The sequence below is a fragment of the Ixodes scapularis genome, unplaced genomic scaffold (genome assembly GCF_016920785.2).
Source record: "Ixodes scapularis isolate PalLabHiFi unplaced genomic scaffold, ASM1692078v2 PGA_scaffold10__122_contigs__length_95168666, whole genome shotgun sequence".
NCBI classification, from domain to species: Eukaryota; Metazoa; Arthropoda; class Arachnida; order Ixodida; family Ixodidae; genus Ixodes; species Ixodes scapularis.
Window position 1 is genome coordinate 87,683,312 of NW_024609836.1, and position 23,962 is coordinate 87,707,273.

Here is a 23,962-nt window from a genome sequence, read left to right on the forward strand (position 1 = left end):
TTTTCCGTCCTCCACAAACGTTCAAACAGTTCGCGACAAAGCAAAGCAATATTGCATGAGCTTCCTAACAGCGAATCTAATGCTGAGGAAGTCGCACTTTTGAATCATGACGATCGGCAGTTGCGTCTGCTCTGCACAAACACTAAAATGGCGGCGCCAACAACAATGTCCGGGAGAGGAGTGCCGATACTCTATAGGCTCAGCTAATTTGGTGGCTCTAAGTATTGCGCTTGATAAACCCAAAGTAGCACTGGTGCGGAAGTCTTCCGTTTAATAAACTAATGCCAAGGTTAAAAATTCACTCACAGCATTAAATGATAAGACTTAAAGTTAATACAAGTTCAGTGATAAAGTCAGTGGCTGGCCAGGCAAGCAAATATTCTGGATCTGTGGATAGCTTTTGTACAGAGTTTAAGCATTGTTCGTGTCAATTTGGCGATTTGTGCGCGCCAAAGGTGGTGTGCAGAAATTGAAAATACGCGAAGGATGGAGTGTGATATTGTATAAAATATGGTTAAGTGTGCACATCGCATGCTGATTAAGACCGAAACAGCGCTATATTTTACACTAACATTGAGCGTATACAAAGTTCAAAGTGCAATCAAAGCTAAAGCTTGCACACATATACTGCTCAGGTCGTAAAGTTTGAATGTCCATAGTCTTTTATTACCCTACGATTTCATCCTGGTTGCTTACAACAAAAAGGAAAAGAAAAATATTCTAACTCTTGTTTGATACAAGAACTACAACTGCCGACTACCAATCATCTCGGCGCCGATTATGGGTACTCACTGCATGCGGAGCGTCGGGTGCTGACAGCGAGTTTTTTCTACGTGATTTCATATAATCTCAGTTGTTCTTGACAAGCCACGTTGTTTAGCCACGCAAGAGACCAGATGAAACGTTTAGAATATTCCCTCTTGATTGTGGCACACGTGGAAAACAAGGGCCTATTTACTGGGGGGAGCAACCCTCTCCCCCTAAGCCCCCTAAGGTGAACCTTTTTTCAGTGAAAAAAAAATGCATATACATTGGACAAAAAGTCAGTTTTTGGTGATATAGCAGATATAGAGGTCAAGAAAATTTATCTGGCAACGTTCTGGCCTTAGTATCATATCTCAGCATATTATTCCTCCCCTCCCCCCCCCTCCCCGACCAGCCGAATGCCTACCGCACTCCCCCCCCCCCCCTCGCCTCCCCCTCCCCCTTCCCCAAACCTGACCCATAAATGCGCCCCTGGTGGTAATTAGCGTAGGTGTTTTGCAATTTTAAAATAGATTGCTCCTGGGTTACCTTGACCTCTAATGCGATGTGCATTAGAGGTTAGAAAAAGCACCAGCGGAATCGCAGTGGGAAACGAAAACGATAATGTTAAACAAGTGTCTAGTCACATGAAAACTGAGGCATTGCACATAGGCAGAAGGTAAACTTTGTTTCACCAAATAATTTACCAGTAAAGTATTTGGTTTTACCGTGCGAGCGAAGCGTAACCTGCGAGCACGAGCATGTTGCCATGAATCGCTCTTCCAGTGAACAAGCGCACCTGGTCGGTAGCGCCGTTCAAAGCATGGAGCTCGCATTTATAGCTTTTGCTTCGCTCAAACCTAATTTGATTTAGGCGTGAAATTCAATCTCATTTACAAGAAGATTGTATTAATTTATATTATTTACTTTTTTATTAGGTGCGCGTATGATTTTTTTTTGTATTTCGCGTTAACGTGCCATTTTCAAAGTTATGTAATATTTTCACAGAAGTCCGACAACTATATTGCGTTTTGTTATAAGTAAGAGCAGTATAAGCAAAAGTATAGGCAAAAAAAAAACACGAAGAACCGAACACACAGTAAAACTTCATTGTCACCGAGCATTTAAAAGTAGTCATTAGTTTTTCTTTTTTTTTTTAAAGAGCAGGAGTTTCGTACGGCGATATTGTTACCCGTTGCAGATTACACATTTAGCCAGCGCAGTAAAACAGTTATCTCGCAGTCTTTGACGTGCATCACGTGGTATCGATACGCAATCGCACGTAGCAACGATGCAGATCGGCGACTAAACCCAGCAGAGCCACTAAATGAGCTGCGCTTAGAGTACCGGCACTCCGTTTCCCGACATATTTGTGGGCACCGCCATTTTTGTGTTAATGCAGAGCAGACGCAACTGCCGATCGTCATGATTCAAAAGTGCGACTTCCTCGGAATTTGATTCGGTGTTAGGAAGCTCATGTAATATCGCTTTTTTCCATAGCGAACTTTTTACACGCTTGTTGAGGACGGAAAAGCGTTTCTTGTGATTTTAGATAAACCTGCAGATAACTGGCAACCATGATTTCAAGCCACAATATGGCCAAGTGTCGTTACTCTGAAGCGTAGCATATTTAGTGCCACTAGAACCCAGGGTCCCTGCAGGTTCGGCAGCGTGAGCTCCGGGCTATGAACGGAGTTCGCGTTCGCGCATTTCTCCACCTGTTCTGATCTGCGGTGCGCCAACACACTGGGTCAACGATCCCCCAGAGCACTTGGTTTAGCCTAGAGCCATTAAGGCTGCATTCGCACTGGCGTTCGAACCGGAAACGCGAAGCGGATTTACTCTATTTCATCATCAACTGCGCGAGAACTTGTATTATTTTATGCGCGGATCGGACGTGTTTCAGGGCTACCAGATCGATGGCACCAGTGTCGTCTCTGGTACAGAGCCGTTTAGACTGAGAGAGTTTGGCCAATGGGCGGAGCTTGTTGCCCGCTAGAACCAGCGGATTTCGCGATAACCCAAAATGGCGTTACTTCTTTGTCTCGTTTAATCCTGAGAAATTGCGTAGAGTTCCTATGAGTCAGAGCCACAAAATGGCGGACGGAAGTAGTCATCCAACCGCTGTCAGACTAGGCTGCTGGGGTTGCCAAGCTGTCCAAATCCTCTTAAGAAGGCCAAACTCTCTCAGTATGAACGGCTTTGCTCTCGTCGTAGTAAAGACGGTACAACGAGCTCGGTCGTACTCAAACCCAAGTGTGTCATCTATACTTTTTCAGCTGTAAGGTTGAATAGTGACGTGACATTTTTTCACAGTGAAGTATTTTTCAGCTGTTAAATGTAATGGTGGTTGAGTTCTCTTTCCAGTTCAAGTAGCCGAGACAGGTCTACTGGAATACATCAATAATTTTGTGGGGTCGCTCTGTAATAATCGCCGCCCGATTGGCGTGTGCTTTGCTCGTCTCCCAAATATAGTAACACAACACAACGATAAGACAGCGAATGGACTTCCTCTACTTCCCGGTTGCCCGTCCTCGAGAGCCGGCACACCGGGCCCGCCGACACTGGTTGTCGCCCGTCGTTCAGAGCGCGCAGTTGGAGCCCGTGTCCAGGCCTGCGGGTCGTCCTTCCCACGCCAGCGCCGCGTAGCCTAGCTATTACGGGCTGTCATAATCCGAGTCTCGCTGCGGAACCACTCCGGGACCGTCATGGCTCAGGTCAGAATGGTCAGGGCTCGTCGTTTTCATCTGTCCTGGTCCGAACCTCGCTGGTGGACCGCTCCGGGCATCGCCATGAACCAGGCCGACTCCGTCGTTCCTGCCCGGAACCCAGCCTCGAGCAGCACGCCCTGTCACGCTTTTATTTACCGAAATAATTACAGGACTTCCGAATTACAACGTCTCTAAAAGTAAACGAAACCTTAGCAAATTACACTTTTAAAAAAAATTTCATATTTTTTTTAGTGATCTTTAAGAAGCATTATATTCCCCTTGCGCTAGCTTATTACAAGTGCCTCGAATATACTATTTTTTTTTTTTTTCAAATTGTAACCCCAAGGAGGCGGCCGAGGATGTACATTTTATATTTTCATTCGCGTACGTTTTATTTTCTCCAGACACGACTTCCCAGCATTGTCCTTTTTATTCGTACCTTCGTGCAGTTTCCAACTGCAGTTAATTTGAGAGAGTCGTGTTTTCCGCTATGTTTTGTTTTTTTTCTAACGGGAAGAAAACGTGCTCGAATGAGCTCAATTGGGAACGGCGCTCCCATCCGCATTCGAAATCGCAGCGTGTCCTTTCTGAGTGTTTCGCGATAATTAAAATCTTCCCTCAATGTAAGTATGCAGATTATCCTGACGCACAACAGACTTTTTTTTTTTTATTTCTACGGTATATTTTTTAATACGCGTTTGCCCCTAAGTATATAATTCGATTCCCAATGCTCTTTATATCAGCCAGGGGCTTTCTCGCGTGACGAAACACAGGCGTGTTCGGGGAGCTAGAGTCGGAGCTCCCGCTTAAAAATTTCTTTTCTATATATATATTTTTTTTTTTTTGAAGGGGGGAGGGGTTGCACTGACAAGGAATTATTATGCTTAGCGTACTTTTCCCGATCGTTATTCTTCCTCCGACTGAACTCTAGATTTCTTCCTTCTTTTCTCTCGTGCAAACAGTCCTCTTTTTTTTTACTTTGGCTGTTTTCGGTCGTGATTTAAAATTTGTCATTAGACTTTAATATTTTTCTTGCGTTGACTCGTTTTATTTTTGTGTATTACAACACTTTTTGATTTAACCCGATTCATGAGTTTTACTTTTAACACTTATTCGAATGTCGGATAAAAACAAGATTCGCCAATGTCCCGCGTGTATTTTGATTCAATAAATATCCTCTTTCTCATCCAACCACGTGACCCTTTTCAAAGCCGTATTCTATTGTCTCGTTACTTGCCTCGTCGTTCATTCGTGGAGTATCATCTCCAGACGGCGGTCAACAGCTTAAAGGCAGGGTTCGGTACGAGAAAAGTGATGAGAGTACTGAGCCCACATTGAGCCACCCTCAAGTGGCGGTACGTAAGGCCGTTTCTGTATGTATTGTCTTCGTTTCAGTTTCATTTAAGGGACCGAATAAAAAGAACAGAATCTCAGTCGGCGCAGTCCTCGGAGAACGGGGACCCTACCAATGCCTTATTTGGTTTCGGTTGTATCTTAGCAGAAGATTCTTGATTAGGACGGTTCCTTGTGGAGAACCGCAGTAAACCCTGGGCGAGTTCATTGACCCTTTTCGGATTGTCAAACCGGAACCGAACCGAAAAGCGGTTTTAGCCGAACCAGAACTGAACCGAACTGAAATCTTCACCGCCATCTAGGAACTGAACCGGAAAAAAAAATATAAGGGTGACCGGCTCAAAACAGTTCATGTCATTTTTTTTTTTTTTGTATTTCAAGATGAATGTTTCAGAAATAAAAATTGGAGCCTGTATTTATATTTATTGATCAAATTGCCAAATACCGAATTGCAGTGCATTATTATTCGTGAGTTTTCGTGTCGCTCTGATATCAATGTGATTAATGATATGTCAGGTGGTAACGTGACGTCATGATGTCCAAACATGCTGTCAATGTATTCACGTCACGTGGCCCCTTGACGTTATCATGCGACTCATTCCGTCAAGACAACTTAAATTGAGAACGTCACTGGATTTATTAACGTTGTTCCCACCGTGACGTCACGTGGCATCACGACTTCTCACAGCGAGTCATGTGAAGCCGTGACGTACTTGATTGTCATGAGCTCGAGTCGAGTGCTTGGGTTTCTGACAATCATCATCGTCAAACGTTCGGTTAAAGACTCGTGTTCAATCAAAACTGAGAGTTGCCGTACTCTAGCAATCTCTAAAACTCAACCCACGCTTTATTCTTCGCCAACCCAAGCGCATGACTATGATGAACACTGACAGTATACTATAATTAAAGTCAGATCACCTGGCCGCTTCTTCTGATATCCAGTTGAGAAGTGGAAACATGTTTCTTTCCCTAATCTTTTCTGCGTCTGCCATTGAAAGAAGAGGAAATATCATGGGTGCTTTTGTAAGTTATCAACGTTAGGGATTAGCTCTTAGCGGTATTTACTGAAAGAACAAAAAGTATTCCACGACCCGGTTTGCATGTGCACATCATTATGGCAACCAAACATTTTTTTGTTGTCGATGAACTGTCCCAGAGAGTTGTCCATGAGAATACAAGCATCGAAAAGACTAAATGTGACTTATTAATCCGACGATAAATACAAGTACAAGTGTGTACTTTAGGGAAACCTGAAAATAAAGCTCCTCGTGGTCTCAGAGAAACAGTCTAATATTGGCGGCCGCTTTAAGTCTCACAGAAGTGTTCTCAAGTTCTTCCCAAAACCTTGACCACCTCAGTATTTTGTTTAAACTTGAAAGATTTTTGGGTGCGAAATAAAGTAAATGGAGAATTACTGTTAACAAATGACACAAATCTAATTGTCGAACTAACTCGCCCAAATACAGGAGGGAATCCCTCAGTAATAATAAGTGTTCTTTTGTGGGAGCACCGAAAAATGGGGGGGGGGGGGGGGGGGGGGGGGGGGATGGAGATGTGAAAAACATACTGTGTTGTAAAGGTTCCTCTGATACGCACTTTCGGCACAGACAAGAAAGCGTGGTTCCGGAAACTACTTTATTCGCTAAAACACCGCTACCAGGAATTACGTTTTCGTGGTGCCAAACGCTCGCGCCTTTCCTCACGACGCAGCACCGAACAAGAATAATCTGTGCCTCTCGAATGCATGACTTGCACTAAGCTCCACCCTTCCGCAGCGTGCATTTGGCATCACCGTATGTAATTTTCTCACCAAGAACGAACGCAATGTCCTCCAGGAGGAGGGAGCAGGAAGAGAAAGAGGGACGAGAGGGAAGACAAGAGGGGAGGAGGCGAGGAGCCGGGAAGGAGTAGATGAGGAGGAAGGAGGAGAAGCATACCGTGACCTCCGTACCCTCACCTCCTCCTCCTCAAGTGCTGCGCTCTAATTCGTCAATACAGAAAATGTCAAACGACTTCCTTTCTTTCTTTTTGTTGTGAGTGTTCTGTGTTGGTTTTATTAAGTACGAACCAACTAACCCGCACCGCCAGTCTAATTTAGGTCGTTTCAATCGCTGTCGTTCCTAGGGTCCTCCAATGACGCTTGCCTTCAGGCTTGATTCTCAATGAGTCAAAGTCCCAATAGCGTCCTCGCGTGTCTTATACTTTATTTTAAAGCTTAGTTTTAAAGCCTCTGGAGATCGTTGAGATCGGCTCTTCACGCGTTCTCTGCGGTAAAAAAACAACACAACTCATGGCTATATCTGGGAATCTGAATTGTTCTCCTTATGGATCGCCCTGTCCGCGCTGAACGCCATGTTCCTGCGTACCGTGAACGCCGTCCGCTTGCCGTGCATGCTAGCAAAGAAAACCTGATGAGGTTTTCGAAAATCTAACACAGTCTTCAAGCCGGAAGCAGCCTTGGCTTAACAGAAATTAACGGTGTTGTTTCCGAGTTTCCCGCCGACAAGCAAAATATTGTTCGCGCTTTGGATAATTGATAGCGAGGTAAGTATGAAAAACGTAAATGGGAAGAAGTTATTTTTGTTTCGGTTCACCAAGTTGAAGCGACCAACCAGATAAAAAAAAAATCGCGATGAACGCCTTAATTGATCGATCGCCTAACTCTAGTGTGAAACGAACCACACAAAACATAACAGTCCCGTGTTTATGCCTGTTTGTTAGTGGCGTTACATTTCTCGGTTCGCTGGAAGCTCGGGCAACTCGTGGAAGACTCGAAGCGATAAATTATAAATGCGCTGCAAGGAACGCATCAGTTTGCTCGAAGTACGAGGAAACACGGCTCGACGATGTGAATTTCTCTCGTGCTCGCAATGAAGCAATTCACGGAAGTTCTGGTGCGGAACAAGCGTGCTTTACATTAAGCACATCTACATATTCTCCAATCTTGCGCATGCCCGCCATCGTCCCTCCTTCGATTCGGAACCCAGACGCGAACTTGACGCAAGCGGAAGCGACGACAAGACTGGTGTTTCGAACGTTATTCTGATAAACTGGAACTAAAGTTGATTACTCATTACTCCGACTAATGTAACTGAAATAATTCACAGTTCCCCGCTCGCCAAAGAGCCCCAAATCAACCATTCTGACTTTAGAAGTAGAGCGTGATATCCGCGTTAAAAGAATGAAAGGAAGCAACCGAAAGGACGAAAACGGGACGCGGTATTTTGCGCCTGGCAACGTAAATGATGGACCCTGACAACGACGACAGTTCTCTGCGGTGGCCCGAACAAAACTAGGCACCGAAAGGGCGTTGGCAGAGAGAAAGAAAGGGCGAGGGGGGGAGCGGCGAAACGACCTCAAGGGGGGGATAACGAGCGTGCATATTTAACATGAAAACACCCGGATGCTTCGTACCCGGATACTGATGTGCGGCGTCCGGCAGGCTGAGACGGAGAGATACAAGGTTCCCCGGGGAATGACACGTGGCAAAGGTTTTGCTCGTAACTCGCTACATTCGAATCGTTTCTTCGCGTTCTGGCCGCTGTGTTTATGAACAGTAAACAACGCACCTCGCCGAATCAAATCTAAAAAGATATCGCGACAGGCGCAGCGTTGTCCGCGGCTCCGAAAGGAATCCAAGGAACTGGCTGTAGGGAATCGGTTGTAGCAGAAGAAGACGAAAAGAAAAAGACCTGCTTTTTGCGCTGAAGTTTGCAGACCAAAACTTCTTCCTCTCGCTCCCTTTAGCACAACCCGGTAGATGATGCAGGGAGTAAGGAGGAGCAGAAAGGACTACTTAAACGTGCATCGTCCTAATGTATAGAACGTGTGTCTGCCATTTCATTCGGTCGACTTTTATACAGCTGTCACGCTGAAGAGTAAATGTCATTTTCATCGAATGACATCCGAGCGATTTACCAATCAGCGAGGCCCCTCGTGCGCAGCACGTGAAAGTCGGGAATGGAGGAAAGAAAAACGGACTCGCTTAGCTGCGCTTCCTCTGCACGCTTGTCGCTGTCGATTGAGGCAAGAGCCTTTGGGGAAAATGGAGATAGAGGAAAGACCAAGAGGGTGGCGCAGCGTGTTTCTAGTCTGGATTGCGAGCTGATTCGCCTATCACATAGATGTTATTCGATGAAAATGACTTTAAAGCAGCTGTGCAACAATTTAACTGCTTTGCCTAAGTAATTTGGGAGTTGGTGTCTCGACCTTTCTGAAGTAAAGAACAGAAAACCGCTTTTGCCTGCATGTCCTAGTTTTTATTTTAAAAATGAACGAAGGTTGAGGTTTTTGGCACCTCTCAACTCCTTCCCCATCTACCGAATCACGTGCGCTCTGACGTCAATGGGGGTCGCGCGGGATTCCGGCGAAGCTCTCTCTCTGGAGCCATCAGTTGTGGGAACCATGGGGTTCCCTATATCCCTATCTAGGCCTAGCTTCAAGCAAGCCGTGGGAGTCGTCGTTGCCAATGGCGTCGGCCTTCCGGATACAAGGAACAACGAGGCCGAATTCGGGCCGGTTCCCCCTTGCCCTCTTTGGGTAAATGTTGTCTTCGGCAACATTCACCCAAAGAGGGCAAGGGGGAACCGGCCCCTCTGAACAAGAATGGCGAAAATAATCCCCGGAGAAGGGGAACAAGAGGGACAAAGGACAGACAGAAATCTTCAAGCACAGCTAGGTGACTGGTGCACGACCGAAAAATTCCAACTGGTCCTGGTATCGAACCAGGAATTAAGAGGACGGCTCTATCAGCAAAGTTAACGAGGAGTCAGGTGTCAGTAGAGCAAACGGGTTTCAACAGCTGCCGCCAGTCTAACACGAACAAGAGTGAACGGCCTGCATTTTAAGGTTATGATGAAAATGCATTAAATGAAAAGGTGCACGCGAGCTGGACAAGACTAAAGATAATAATTTCTGTGGAAGGGGAACAAAGGAAACAATGAAGAAACACAAATCTCCAAACATAGCTAGGTGACTTGTGCACGACTGAAGAAATCAGCCTGGTCCTGGTGTCGAACCAGGGACCTCTACATTTCCTGTGGAGCGCTCTACAAACTGATGATGTAGCTTAACACCTGAGACAGTAGTGAAAAAAATGAAGAATTTTAGCGAAAGGAACAGACACAGAAGGCAACGACTCGCCAGCTCACGTGCGCACTCACAGTCTTTTCTACAAACTCAGCTAACCAGGAGTATGGCGTCAGTAGAGCAAACAGTCTTTAACAGCTGCCACATGTCTAACACCAACAAAGGTGACCGGCCTGCGTTTTCAGGTTTTTATGATAATTCATTTAATTCAGAGCTGCAAGCGAGCTGGAGAAGAATAATGACAATGATCCCTGGAGAAGGGGAACAAAGGACCAGAAGCAGGCTGATTTTTTCAGTCGCGCACTAGTCACCTAGCTGTGTTTGGAGTTGTGTGTTTGTCATATATATTATACAATGACATTATTATTTTATTAATAATAAATCATAAAAAGGCGCGCAACTCTAGTCGGTCGCCTTTCAACCACCACTCTGTGCCCGAACGAAGTGCCTGCACCAAAGTTGCTAATCGGGTACTTTGGCCAGCAACGACTTTTAGCACACTTCTGTTTCAAGATCTAAACCTTTCGCATTCGCTGATGGATTACCCTTTCAATATTTCCCCAAGGCTTGAGTGCGTCGTGTCCAGCGAAATAATTGATAGTGATGGCAGGCACATTTCCTTCTCCGACTGCAGAAGTAACTTCCATCTGGGCCAGCACTGCTCCGGAGTAGCCGATAAGACTTTCAGAACCATGAGTAAAACTAAACGGGACAAATGGCGATGTCGAGAATGCCGAGGGAGCGATCGCCAAGCAGGGTCATCTACCGGGATGGACGCTTCGCGGGGCACGGAGCTCCTTTCATCCCATGTGGCTGCCATGAATAAGAAGCTGAAGGAACTTCACTCTCCGAAAGGAAATGTGATTCGCTTCTGTGTCTTTCGGCCTAACTGAATGAGCACCAATCTTTAAAGCATATAGTTGGAACTCTGAGGTAAAGCGTAAACAGCGTCCAAAAATCAATGGAGTTCATCTTTGTCGATTACAACCGCCTTCTGAATATGACAGCTTCCAATGAGCAGGGCGGGAATGGGACGGTGCATGCAGCGCGCAAATAAAGCTGCCTGGTGGCCAGGCCTGTCGTCCGAGCTGAGAGGAGTTGTCAGTAATTGCATGGCCAAGTCAACATCAATGTCGTGACTAGGCGCGACCGTCAAGCCGAAGAGCGCAAACAGGCATACTTGGACCAACAACATGCGGCTCGACGGCTATACCATAACTGAGTCCCGAATCGACTTTGTAGGTAAAGGACCTCAAGTGCCCAGGGGAGGTCCTCCGCCAATCGGACTAGCCCAGGTCTTGCTGGGTCAGAACCACGACAAGAAGACATCCATGGCAACCGAAGAGCCCTCGACCAACTTCCGACTCATTCCGGTCAACGCGACGGGTTGGTGTTCTGGCCAGCCAGCACGACCTGAGCCTGACGGACCTGCCTTACCCGGGGAGGACGTCATGGAGTACCCACCAACACTGCCGCAGGCTTCGCAGTCACAGACATGGACGCAGGACTGCAGAGTCCCCGTGGCAGTGTCGAGGGTTGGAAGAAAGATGTTTGCACCCCAGAGGTTTGGGGAATAACTACAGACTAGTCGAAACTCTAATTTGTCCCCAGAGGGAGATATGGCGTGAGTCTCCTTTGGCCTTCCCGCTTTCTAGCTATAACCGAGACACGCAAGCGCTTGCAGTGGGCCCGTGGCTTGCGCGGGGCCATGGCTAATAAACGTTCTCTTAGGTTTGCCGTGACACGGAGTAAGTCGCATTTCTTTCGGGTGCCACTGAGCACCGAGAGAATCGCTGAAGATATAAAAAAAAAACGAAAACCGAAATTATCTACTCGGGCTAACTCCATTCCCCCTTTTATTATTAAGGGTTGTAATGAACTGTTTTTACCTATTTTAAAGCACATCTTAATTCTTTCTTTCTTAGTTCCGGTGTTTTTCCATCGTTTTGAAAGAACGTAGAGATTGTACATTTTTTAAAAGATGGTGAAGATTCTGTTACTATACTTCGTCTCACCTACGATGGACTAAAGGCCAAAGCTACGGACCACCAGATTCAATCACGAGCGACTTAGAAATTGCGTGGTATTGCGCTTTGATGCACGAATCCAGTGCCCGCGTCTCGGATCACTGATGGGGATGGGCGCACAGTGGTTCGAATCGAAATAGCAGTGAGTGACTCAACAATTTTAGGTTGCAAAAAGGCCACGACGTACAGGCTGCGTGCAGTGCCGAAGCTATAGAAGTGATGCTGCGTTTTTGGGTTCAGAGCATTATTCGTCCACCCCTTACCAATGCTAGGCATGTCATAGTTTAGCGTGGAACGTCATTGGACATGGTAACCCGTGGCTTTGGCCTTTAGTTCATCGTAGGATGAGACAAAATATAATAACTATCGCCCATATCTTTATTTACTGGATTTTTTTAGGTGTTCGAACGCGTTATGCCTAACCGAGTTCATGTTTACTTTCTCCACATTTGTGTATCTTGTCAGGACATATTCCTGACGTGATGGTCAGGAGACCGATCTCACCAGTCAGTTCGGCTGCTCCACCGCTGCCGCAGTGCGTGGAGGTAACTTTAGTTTTTTTGCACGTGCAACAACATGGCTGGAGCTCTGGGTGTGCTGAGCACGAGACGTCACAAGCCATCTCGACCGCCGCCGCCAGCCACTTGTGAACTAAAGTTATGGCGGCTTCACGCATGCGCCGAACGCTTGGTGAGATCGGTTTGTTTGTTGAAACTAATGGCGAATTCCACTGGTCGTTTTGGAGCGCGCCGGGATCGACTTTTCGGAGCGAGCCTATTTCACTGGGCGATCGGGATTGAGACCGACATGCTTCACTGGTTGTTTTGGATTAGCTCCCGCTCCAGATCTTGATCTGGATCCGATGGCGAATTCCACTGGGCGTTTTGGAGCGCGCCGGGATAAGTTGTCCAGATCCGGAATGGAGCTCACAATCCGAACGGGGTCGCGCCGGCGATGGATCCCCATGTGGAACATGACCACTGCTCCCGGATCGGCGTTTGCCTTCATGTCATTCGACTGGCGGGGAATCCCCTTTCCGCGGCCGCCGCGGTCGTTTTGAAGACGTTTTCGCAATCGCGGTGCTAACACGTGTTCAACAACAGTCGGGCAACATGTTGCTGCCGCCCGGCAACAGTGTTGCCCCATTTGTTGTCCGACAACCCTGTCACACCGTGCTGACGGCGAGGACAACACGGGGAACACTCCGCCATCTTGATTGTTTACCTTCGTTCGTGTGCGGCGCGGAATCGCTGGAAATGTGACTCTACAAAGCGCTAGCGCGTCCGAAGGGCCGGGAATTACCACGGTACGACATCAACCAGTGGCTGTAATTAGAAAACTTGACACGGGGAGTATTTTCCGCTCTTTATTTTATCAAGATGTTCTTCATTCGCTGACAAAGCAGATAGCCCTAACCGAGGAAAGTGACATCGCTGATATATGTTCGGCATTTACGCCACCGTATGAAGTGTTTCTGTCCGGTTCTTTCATGCAATTCCTATTTCTACTGTGAAATTGCGTTAGCACCGGCAGTACCCCAAACCGTCTTTTGTAACGTGATGTTCAGCTGAACTGACAGTGCTTCAAAACTGCGACACCGACACCATCGGCCTTCATAACAATCGGTGGAATAAATAGTTTTCAACGCTGTCCACTTGTCTACCGCCTGCTATGTGATCGATTCATTTCCCCAAAACGTCCTGTTTTTTTTTTTAAACAAATCAGGTGTCTGGGGGGTTATGTTGCGCTTTTTGCACTCCCAGGAGACTAGGGAGAGGGAAGTGACGTCAACGACACAGCAAACGCGGATTGGGTGTTGATTTCGTTTTCTTCTGTCAACATCCAATCTGCATTTGCTGTGTCGTTGACGTCACTTCCCTCTTCCAAGTCTTCTGGGAGTGCAAAAAGCGCTACATAGCACCCCTGGTAGCGGCTGGTTCCAAGTTCCAAACATCAACGTTTTCGAGATCGCGGCACTAACACGTGTTCGACGCACGAGCGGTAGGAATGGCTCAGGAGCGCCTAGCAAAGATTGCCGGAATGCCCGTAGCGCGGCAAAACCTTTTCTTCTTTTCCCCTTCCTTGAAAACGAACCGGCTGTCGAGCCAAGGGGTAAGCAAGCGGCCATTACCATTTCTTCTGAGGCGAGATCAGGCGAGATGCCCGCGAGAAAGGAAGTCACGTGTATGCGCCGAGGGCTGACCCGGCTGGCTTCCGGTTGAATCCGCCGAAATCGGGGGAGCGAGTTTTCTCGGATCCAGATCGAGATCTGGAGCGGGAGCTAATCCAAAACGACCAGTGGAACAAGTTCGTCTCGATCCCGATCGCCCAGTGAAATAGGCTCGCTCCGGAAAAATCGATCCCGGCGCGCTCCAAAACGACCCGTGGAATTCGCCACGAGAAAAGTCGCTCCCACGATTTCGAAGCCCTCGGCGCACACACGTGATTTCCTTTCTCGTGGGGCATCTCGCCTGATCTCGCCCATTTCGCCTCAGGAGAAGAAGAAGCACGACACGGGCTGGGCTCCTAGATTGTCTCGACATCAGAAGAATTCCTAATGGCCGCTTGCTTACCGCTTGGCTCGACAGCCGGTTCGTTTTCCAGGAAGGAGACGAGAATGTATTTGCCGCGCTACGGGCATTCCGGCAATCGTTGCTAGAAGCGCCTGAGCCATCCCTGCCACTCGTGCGTCGAACACGTGTTAGCTCCGCGTAGCGAAAACGTCTTCGAAACGACCGCGGCAGCCGCGAAAAGGGGATTCCCGGGCAGTTGAATGACGGGAAGGCATCCGCCGATCCCGGAGCAGTGGTCATGTTCCACTGAGGATCTGTAGGCGGCGCGACCCCGTTCGGATCTTGTGCTCCAATCCGGATCTGGTCAACTGATCCCGGCGCGCTCCAAAACGCCCAGTGGAAATCGCCATAAGTTGAAAAGCAGTGGGGTTACCCAGCGTTGGAGCACGCACGTGCATCGCGCTGTTCGGTCTGTCACGTTTTGATTTTCACACGCGCGTGCTTCTTAAGAAGAGCGATCCCTCTTGAGCAGGCGAGACAGCCGTTAGGCCGAGACAGCCCAGACTGCCGCCTCGACTGGTGATTGGGTAGTCCACGACGATAGATGGCGCCAGTTAACACTCCCCATTTAAAGGGAAAATACTTCGCGTAATCGCGGAATACTCACCAGATTAGAATCAAAATATAGCCGCGTGTGAAATATTCGGACACCAATGTCATCGAGACATATAAGTCGGGAAAACACATTCGAGCACTTATGAACGCTGAATTGTTTTTATATTGTCCGGATCTTTTCAAATCTCTCAGTGACCGTTGAAAAGGCGCTTTGAACTCTTAACAAACTAAAGTGTGAATGTTGCCAAAAAGAAAGAGGTATAAGTGTAGAATGTGGTACACCAATTATTCTTGGCGGTCAGAGGACAACATTGTATGAATACCACCTTAATAGACCGATCTCACCAGCCAGTTTAACTACGCCACCGCTGCCGCAATGCATCCAGGAAACTTTAGTCTTTCTGCGCATGCGACAACCTCGCTGGAGCTCTGCGCGTGCAGGGCATGAACAGTCTGCACTGCCGATTGCCTAGTGTGAACTAAAGTTATGGCTGCGTTGCGCATGCGTCGAACGCTTGGTGAGATCGGTCTATTTATTCCCATCTCATGTTCAGTTATTTATTTTTTAGAATGCAATATCATAGTTTATATAATGAACGTTCAGGTATTAGTATCACACTAAAGCCACTAATATTTTAAAACAAGTACTTGTAATGTGCAGGTCGAGTTTGAAACCTCGAAGGTTAGCGCAAAGCGATTTTATTTCTATGTCATCTTTGAAAGAGTGCTTATAATATTTAGTTTTAAAAATACCTTGAAATCTGAATACGCGAATCCTTATTCATTAACACGAAAGAACAGATAGTCATTTTTGGTTTCAGGCTTTGATATCAAAATCTTGGTGTATTAAAGAAAGAAAAGTGTATAGATATAAAGAGATTCATAGAACATAACAATAGGATCAAGAAAAAAAGAGCTGTATATTAATCGAAAATACAAAAAACCATTTACTTCCTCTTAAAATGACAGCGTCGATGTCACGATCATCGGTCTAAACATAAATTCACATTACATTACAAAAGAAACGTCGTTATGGGCTCTTAGGATTTAGCGCGAGTAAAAAATTTCAAGTAATTTTCTTCGAGATATATGTATTCCGGCCTGAGAGGTATCTGCGACCGTCGCATAAGACAATTAATCGCCCGAAGGTAGCTTAATTATCGGACAAGCGCTTCGAAGGAAGCAAATTGGATTTCGGGACTTACTAAAGAAGTTAAGAGGTCCCTTTTAATTAGAATATCTTTGGTGCGTGGTTGACGAATGTGGTTTTAACGTCCAACGTTCTTTGTCTAGTCAGGCTGGTTTCAGAACAGCATTATCTATACTCTTTATTAAAATCTCGCGGGTCACTCCGATATCCTAAATTTCATTTCTCATCTTCCTTCTCTTTCGTTTTCCTTCCCGTTCATTTCTTAGCTTTATTTTAATTTCGATTTCGGTGGTGTAATTTGAATCCTTCATTAGTGCGCATTTAAAGCAAAACGCATTTTCTTCTTTTCCTTTTATTTTTCCTTTTCCGGTGATTCATCGCCCCTATTCACTTAGTTTGCTTCGTTTACCTTTTTCGTGATAGAAGCGGTAAATAATCAGTTAGGAGTTAGCCCTCTGGGTACTGTCTGTCCCATTGTTCCTGTTCAATCCCCAGCCCTGCCCGTTTCGATCTGTGTATCCGTGATGCACAGATCGTGTGTCCGTGATGCACGTTAAGGACCCCAGGTTAGCGGTTGTACCGCACTGTCTAAATTGCTCATCTACAGCTGAGACACCAGACGCCCAGTGAGGCAGACAAAGCTCAGGCTGTATGAACATACACACTCACCCCAATTCCAAGTTTCCGTTTTATAGCAATGGATTTGAAGCCTAATTTTGGAACTGTACAAGTCGCTTAGCTGTACCGAAGTGTACCTTCATACCAGTATCGAGTTCATATGCCACGTGTTAAGTCACCCGATGAAGATCGCCGTGAGTGGAGGCACCGGGATGGGTAACGTTCTGGAGCGATACCGAAACGCCTCACGTGTAACGCAATTGCCCGACGAATTGCTACAATTGTTTTATGGTTCCTTCGTAATTTTCGCATCTGATAGACTTTGATCTACCCTATGCGTTAGTTTATTATTTGTTTTCCGGGAATGCATCCGGATGGGAGGCCTCGTCATATTGCAAAGCCTGACAAGACCTAACATTCGAATGTACTGCTGAAACACAATTTGCTGGCACTATTCGATCTGACAATCGCACGATCGTACAATATAAATGAAACAGACTCATTGCTCACTTTTTACGCGCGAAAGAATGAGAAAATAGGCCGCAAAGAACAGAGCCTGACATCTTTCAAGTAGCAACAACAATACTGAAACAAAACCGCCCCCCAAAAGACGTCTACAACTCTCGGAAGAAGAGGGATGGATGAGTGTTGAAGGAAAAAGAGATGTCAGACGAGAAAATAGATCTAACTAAAATACGTAATTTTTTGTTTGAAAAAAGTGAAAGCCGCCTACAACTCCATGTAACGCCGAATTAGAGCACAGCTCTTGAGGAGGAGGAGGGAAGGGTACTGGGGGGGGAAGTTCAACTAACCAGGGGGGGGGGGGGGTCACGTGACCTTGGGGGGTCACGTGACCTTGGAGGTCACGTGACCCCCAATGCCGAAGATGTCATCACTGACGTCACTGATGACGTCATCAGTGACGATGACGATGCGAATACCGATGACGTCATTAGTGACGTCACTGATGACTTCACCAGTGATGATGACGATGACGATGCGAATGTCGGTGACGTCATCAGTGACGTCACTGATGACGTCATCAGTGATGATGACGATGACGATGCGGATGCCGGTGACGTCATCAGTGACGTCACTAATTACGGCATCAGAGATGATGACGTCATCAGTGATGATGACGATGACGATGTGGATGCCGGTGACGTCATCAGTGACGATGACGTCATCGGGGGTCACGCGACATCGGCGGGGGTCACGTGACCTCGAGGAGGGTCACGTGACCCCCGAGGTCACGTGACCCCTGCCGATGTTGCGTGACCCCCCGATGACGTCATCGTCACTGATGACGTCCCCGGCATCCACATCGTCATCGTCATCACCACTGATGACGTCCCCGGCATCCACATCGTCATCGTCATCATCACTGATGACGTCATCATCGCCGATGACGTCATTAGTGACGTCACTGATGACGTCAGCGGCATCCACATCGTCATCGTCATCATCACTGATGACGTCACCGGCATCCGCATCGTCATCGTCATCATCACTGATGATGACGATGACGATGCGTGACCCTCTTGAGGTCACGTGACCTCGGGGGTCACGTGACTTCGGGGGGTCACGTGCCCCCCACGAGGTCACGTGACCCCGGTGGGGGGCTCGCGCGGTGCATTATGGGACATTTCCCATAATGCACTCGCGGTTACGCCGACGGCGACGGCGACGCTGCTCAAGCCGGAAACGGGCCCCTAAGAGCTGCGCTCTAAAGTGATATTCAATGTGTAAAACATTGGTGTTTGAAGCAGTCTGGAAAGTTGAGATATACAAAATTTAACTTTTGTTTTCGTCAGTGAAAGTCAACATTACTAAAACTTTCAGATTGGAAACTCACCCTTGAAACCCGGACCGCTCGCGTCCACAGAGATCAAATTAAATACGAAAAGAGCCCGCACTTTAGCGACGAGTCAAAACATAAAAGTATATTTATATAACTACTGTGAAATGGCATGGCGAGATGGCGCCACCGGCCCTTGGACGACTCAACCTGAACCAATGCGTGCAGCCGTGCAGTTGCCGGAGTGGCCGCTGCGGGAGAAATGGCGGCGTTGCGATCGCCATTAGTTCGGTTCTAGAGTACGGATCGGAGCCACTTTTTTAAAGCAAGCTCTATGGCAGTTTCGCAACTGAGTTGTTCTAGTAACGTTGGTGGGAGTGAAGGAGCAGAAATAATAATAATATTTTTTTTGTTCCAGTTAAAGAAATTAATGGTGGAACAAAAAGGAAAAAGCCTCAACAAAAACTTTGACTGTCCCTTAGCCCCACTGACAGCCTTGTTGAACAGCAGTTTGCGTGCAATGAAATCAAAGAACAACTTTACACCGACCATTGTACATTAGCAAATGTAAATAGCAGAAACGAGGCACAGAAAGTTCAAGTATATAAAAAAATGCTACGCAACTCTTTGGGAGATATGGTTTCGAGATTTCTATTTGTGTTGTTCAATTTTCGCTTCTCAGTATGGGAGCTTGCCACTGAGTTTGCGGCAAAAAACAAAACACGGAAGAAGCGTAAGCCTCGCGAGCTTGGTTCCACTTCTGCACATGTTCCTATAAACAGGCTATCAACAGGCACTGTTAAAGCCCCAAAAAGGGTTTACATTAATAAGGCCGTAATTGTTCGTGATCAGAACATATGAAATCATATTTTCTTGACAGCTTGACTAATTTGTCGTCAAACATATATATAGATTATTACCTTAAAGAAAACTAACTCTTTATATTATGAAATTATCAAATATTGCCATTATTACGCATGTTTTAGTGATTTTGGTGTATCTTTAATCACTACAGCGCGTCAGTTATCCTTGCACCTAAATCAATGCAGCAAGAAAACGGCAAAACATTCTTAGCAGCACGAGGTCGGCTTTTCCATTTTACGTGTCGTCCTGCCGTGAAGAATGAGTTTCGTGAACGGGTGGAGATCGAAATCCGAATCTCCGGAGCGAATATTAACATTTTATTTCTCTCATAATGTCTAATCAATTTTCACAAAACATGCTGTCCATCGTAATTTGATTACCGTCCACGCTACGCATATAAACAAGAATGTATGCTTGAGTAACTACTTGTTTCTACACCACATATATTGTATTTGTCCATTAGCTTTAGCTTCCCGAACAATTACCTCTCGTATCTTCGAAATTTCCAAGAAAATAAAAGTATAGGACACGCCACACTATTTGCGAACGGATTGTTTTAGATATTATTGTTAGATGAAGTTAATGTACGTTTAGTAGCTAGAAGTCAATTTTGATAGGTGTTTGGAGAAATTAAAGTTGGTATAAAATAGTGTGCAAGGATATTTGTTTTCGTAAAAGTATCATCTATTACATTCGTCAACATTCTTTTAACGTTTTGAAGCAAATCAACCCCACAGAACCCCATAAAAACACGCTGTGTTTAAATTTAAAAAGCAGCCCAGGTATGTTTTACGTCTCCTGAAGTGCTAATGTGTTCAGCAGATCAGATTCCTACCTATCTCAAATACCCTACTCAACATAGCGAATTTCAAATACTTTTGAAAATATGTAGATATCTCAAAAATACATTTGACCCACAGTATTTACAACTTTCTTTTTCATTTCTTACTCTCCTTTACTCATTGTCTCAAAGAAATTTATTTACACTTGAAGAAATGTGTCGTTGAAATAATTTACAGCGTTAGGGATCATCACACCAGTGCAAAGTACATACAAATTTATATTCCCTAGAGCAGAAACGAGCGAATACGAAAACCAACTGTCAAAATGCAGACTCAACATGTCAACAAAAAGAGGAGGGGAGGGGGGGGGGGGGGGGTTCAAATGTAGACGACTTTTGAAGTACAAGAGAAAAAATATAACTTAAACTATCCCCCGAAAGAAATGGTTAAAGTGCACGCAAGCTTGTGGGTATTAATCGTGATGTTTCATCTCCGAAGCTGGGAAGGAACTTGAAGATAAATGAGGAAAGACAAAAGAAACGCGACGGACAGCGTCGCAAGCTCGGTTAACTCAATTTATTTTATACAACGCCTTTATATCTATCTCCCAATGTCGTCCACAATGTAAAATAAAAATACAAGCAAACAAACTTGCCTCTCAAGGTGACTCAATTTCTAAGCCAGTCCCTTTCGAACACACCAAAGAACACAACATTATCAGCAGAACCAGGGGGAACCAGACCGAAACAGTTATAAAAAAAAAACTAAGTATTTTGACGCACAGATACACGAAGGATTAGAAAAAAAAAATGTCACATGAGATGGCCGGGTTCTCCACATACAAACGTTGGCAACCCAAACACACATGCAAAAAAAAGGGTTGAACTGTATTTTTAGACTCGAAACAAAGACAGCAAACCACCTAAAAACATCAACAGCACTCTTCATAATATTTCAGGTACAATTTCAGAAGTATTTTACACTGGTTTCTGAGTTGCATTTAAGCTTAACTGGTACAACTGTATGACAAATATCTGAAACGTTTCTTTCACTACGCTTTTTATGCCATCGACTCTCTACAAACAAATCTTGTTCCTGACCCATCAACCGTACAATATTTAAATTCCTGATTATGTGTAGCTAATACCGAGTTCGACGCGTTCTTCTTCATGATTGTCTAGAAACGGGTCAACACCGTGCCTAGTCGTGATGAAGGTTTTTTTCACCGCTCGTCACTCAATGGGCGAATTTCGCTACACAAAGCTGAGTTTCAGGAATGCACCCGCGTATTTATTATTTCGGAGGTTAATTATGAAGACATAATGAAGGTTGTAAAGCTCTTGGATTTTTCTTTAAGAGAGCTGGAGAGTTTTAATAATATCAAGAAATATGACCGTTTTGGCTGTTTTGAGAGCGTTTTGAGACATTTTTGAAAACAAAATTATTTAGAAGAAAAACGTGTCAAAACGCTTGGCCGTACGTACTAGGGGTGTAATCTTACTCTTAAGAAAACGACGATAAAACTTGATATCGTTGTATTTGCGTATTTGTGTAAATAAAATCACCATGTTAAAGGGGCGATGCAACGATTTTTGTATTTTGCGCAAATACCGCTTAGAACGGATCCCTGACGTTAATGACCTATGAAATACCCGTTGGTTTTTCACCACACGCAATAGAAGTCCCAGAAAAAAATTAAAGAAAAACGAGCAGCGTTCACCCCCTCAACTCGCAGCCAGAACAAGCGGCCACGTGATCTGGAGCCGATTATATGCCGCCAATGTTGATCATAGCCACGCGCTGGGGTTGGCAAAGCACAGGACACGCGCTGAGTTCCAGGCATTGTTATGGTTCGGCTGTTGTCGTCATTGCAGCGATTCGACATCGGACACTACCCGAATGCTTCTCGAGCTATCGATTATCACGAGCCCAAATCGAGTGCCCACGCAATGCTCGGGTCCAATCTATGAGCCGCATTCACATATCGTCACTGGGCGGTACTGCTACCGCCCAGCTACGTCATCAGGTTTTGCAAAGGAGAGATTGAATAAAACACTCGGTTCTGTCCTCGAAATTACAGCACAACAAAGGAGTTTCTTGGACAGTGGCGTTGCGTGCGAGTGTCCTTGAGTCCCACTAGTGCCACTAAGCTCGTGTAAAGTGAAAAACATTCCAATTGAATCTCTTTGCACCGCCCCTTTAATTTTATTTCCAACGTGTTAAACCAGATGGCGACACTAGTACTAAATGCCTCAAGACAGATTTTCTTGATATTTTTCTCTCGAGCTCAAATTCGACCGCCATGGATGGTGGCTCGGGGATTAGGTAGCACGTGAAGCGAAATCTCGCGCTGCAGAGCCCCACTGATCTGGATGAGCATCGTACTGGCGTGCGGTCATGCATCACTGTTGCATGATGCGCGCTAAAGACGTCAGACTAGCAGCGATATACTGCACTGGCTTTCATCGTAACAAACGAAGACACCAGACTATCTCGGTGCTGACTAACTGCCCGCTGTCTAAGCATACACACAACAGGATTACAATTGATGGCTATTCACACGAGGGAGAAATCCCCGGGATTTCTCCCTCGTGTGAATACCCCTTCGCTCCTTCACACTGGAAGCGGATCCGCGTTCGCGAAGAGGTTGCGAACGCGGTTGTATTAGCCCCGTGCGCGCCCGAAAGCGTCGCTGTGGTGGGCCTTCCACTATTGGCCGAACGCTGACTATGACGTAGGAAAGGGGATTTATCATCGACGGAAATAAGTGGAATGATAGAACTTTAGTTTTGACGGTGTTGGCAGTGTTGCTTTAAGAGCTCAATGATTTCAAGCTTCCACCATGCTATTTACGAACACCCTCGAGCTTGTTGTTAGCAAGGTAATGACGTAACAAGGGGGAACCATAGGAGGGCGCCACCAAAACATCTCGCCGCTAATAAAGATCCAGTACAATTGCGCGCGCACTTGATGTCATCGAGTGCGCGTGCAATTGTGCTGGATCTTTATACAACCGCGTTCGTAACCTCTTCGCGAACGCGGATCCGCTTCCAGTGGGAAGGAGCTGTTAATCTGCACTTATTAAGCGTTACAAAAAAAAAAAAAAAAAAAAAAAACTAATGTGCCCATTAGTGACCGACCCGAGGTTCCGCAACTTAGTCGCGAAGCTGGCACATACCTGCGATCAACTTAGACCCATCCTTTGTGATGCCTCAATGTACATTATCACTGCCGCACATTATATCGCACTGCATTATCATTATCACTCCCCAGATGGGCCTCACAGGCATTTAATGTACGGGCTGCATGCCTCTCTGTGTCGCGTGCGCTTACAAAAAGAAAAGATATCTACCTACAAACGAATATTTTGGTTGTATGTGTTACATCAGTGACGCATATTTGGTTGTATGTGTTACAAACGAATATTTTGGTTGTATGTGTTACATCAGTGACGCATCGTACAATGCATAGATGTGCCGGTGAATCGCTTCCATTTTTCAGCGCAGCGCAGTCAAACACACTAAAACGCAACTGTGTGAATGGACATTTAAACACCCTATTATGCATGGCATTCATTCTTGCTGTTCGTTAAAATCTGGTTTCGGCAGCACTTGCAAGCATCGATCTTTTCCCCGTGTCATCAAGGATCATAGATCTTTTCCGCGTGTCATCAAGGATCCTTGATGAGACGGGGAAAAG

The 23,962-nt window shown here is 45.9% G+C and overlaps 1 protein-coding gene across 1 annotated transcript in view; it reads left to right on the forward strand.

Annotated features, from left to right (window-relative positions):
- The first annotated feature begins 11,089 nt into the window (after positions 1–11,089).
- Positions 11,090–23,962, forward strand: part of LOC120845821 — an 85,098-nt gene continuing 72,225 nt past the window's right edge. Inside the window, exon 1 of the mRNA XM_042288623.1 lies at positions 11,090–11,460. Within this exon, the coding sequence (XP_042144557.1) occupies positions 11,090–11,460 (371 nt within the window). The remainder of the gene's footprint in view (positions 11,461–23,962) is intronic.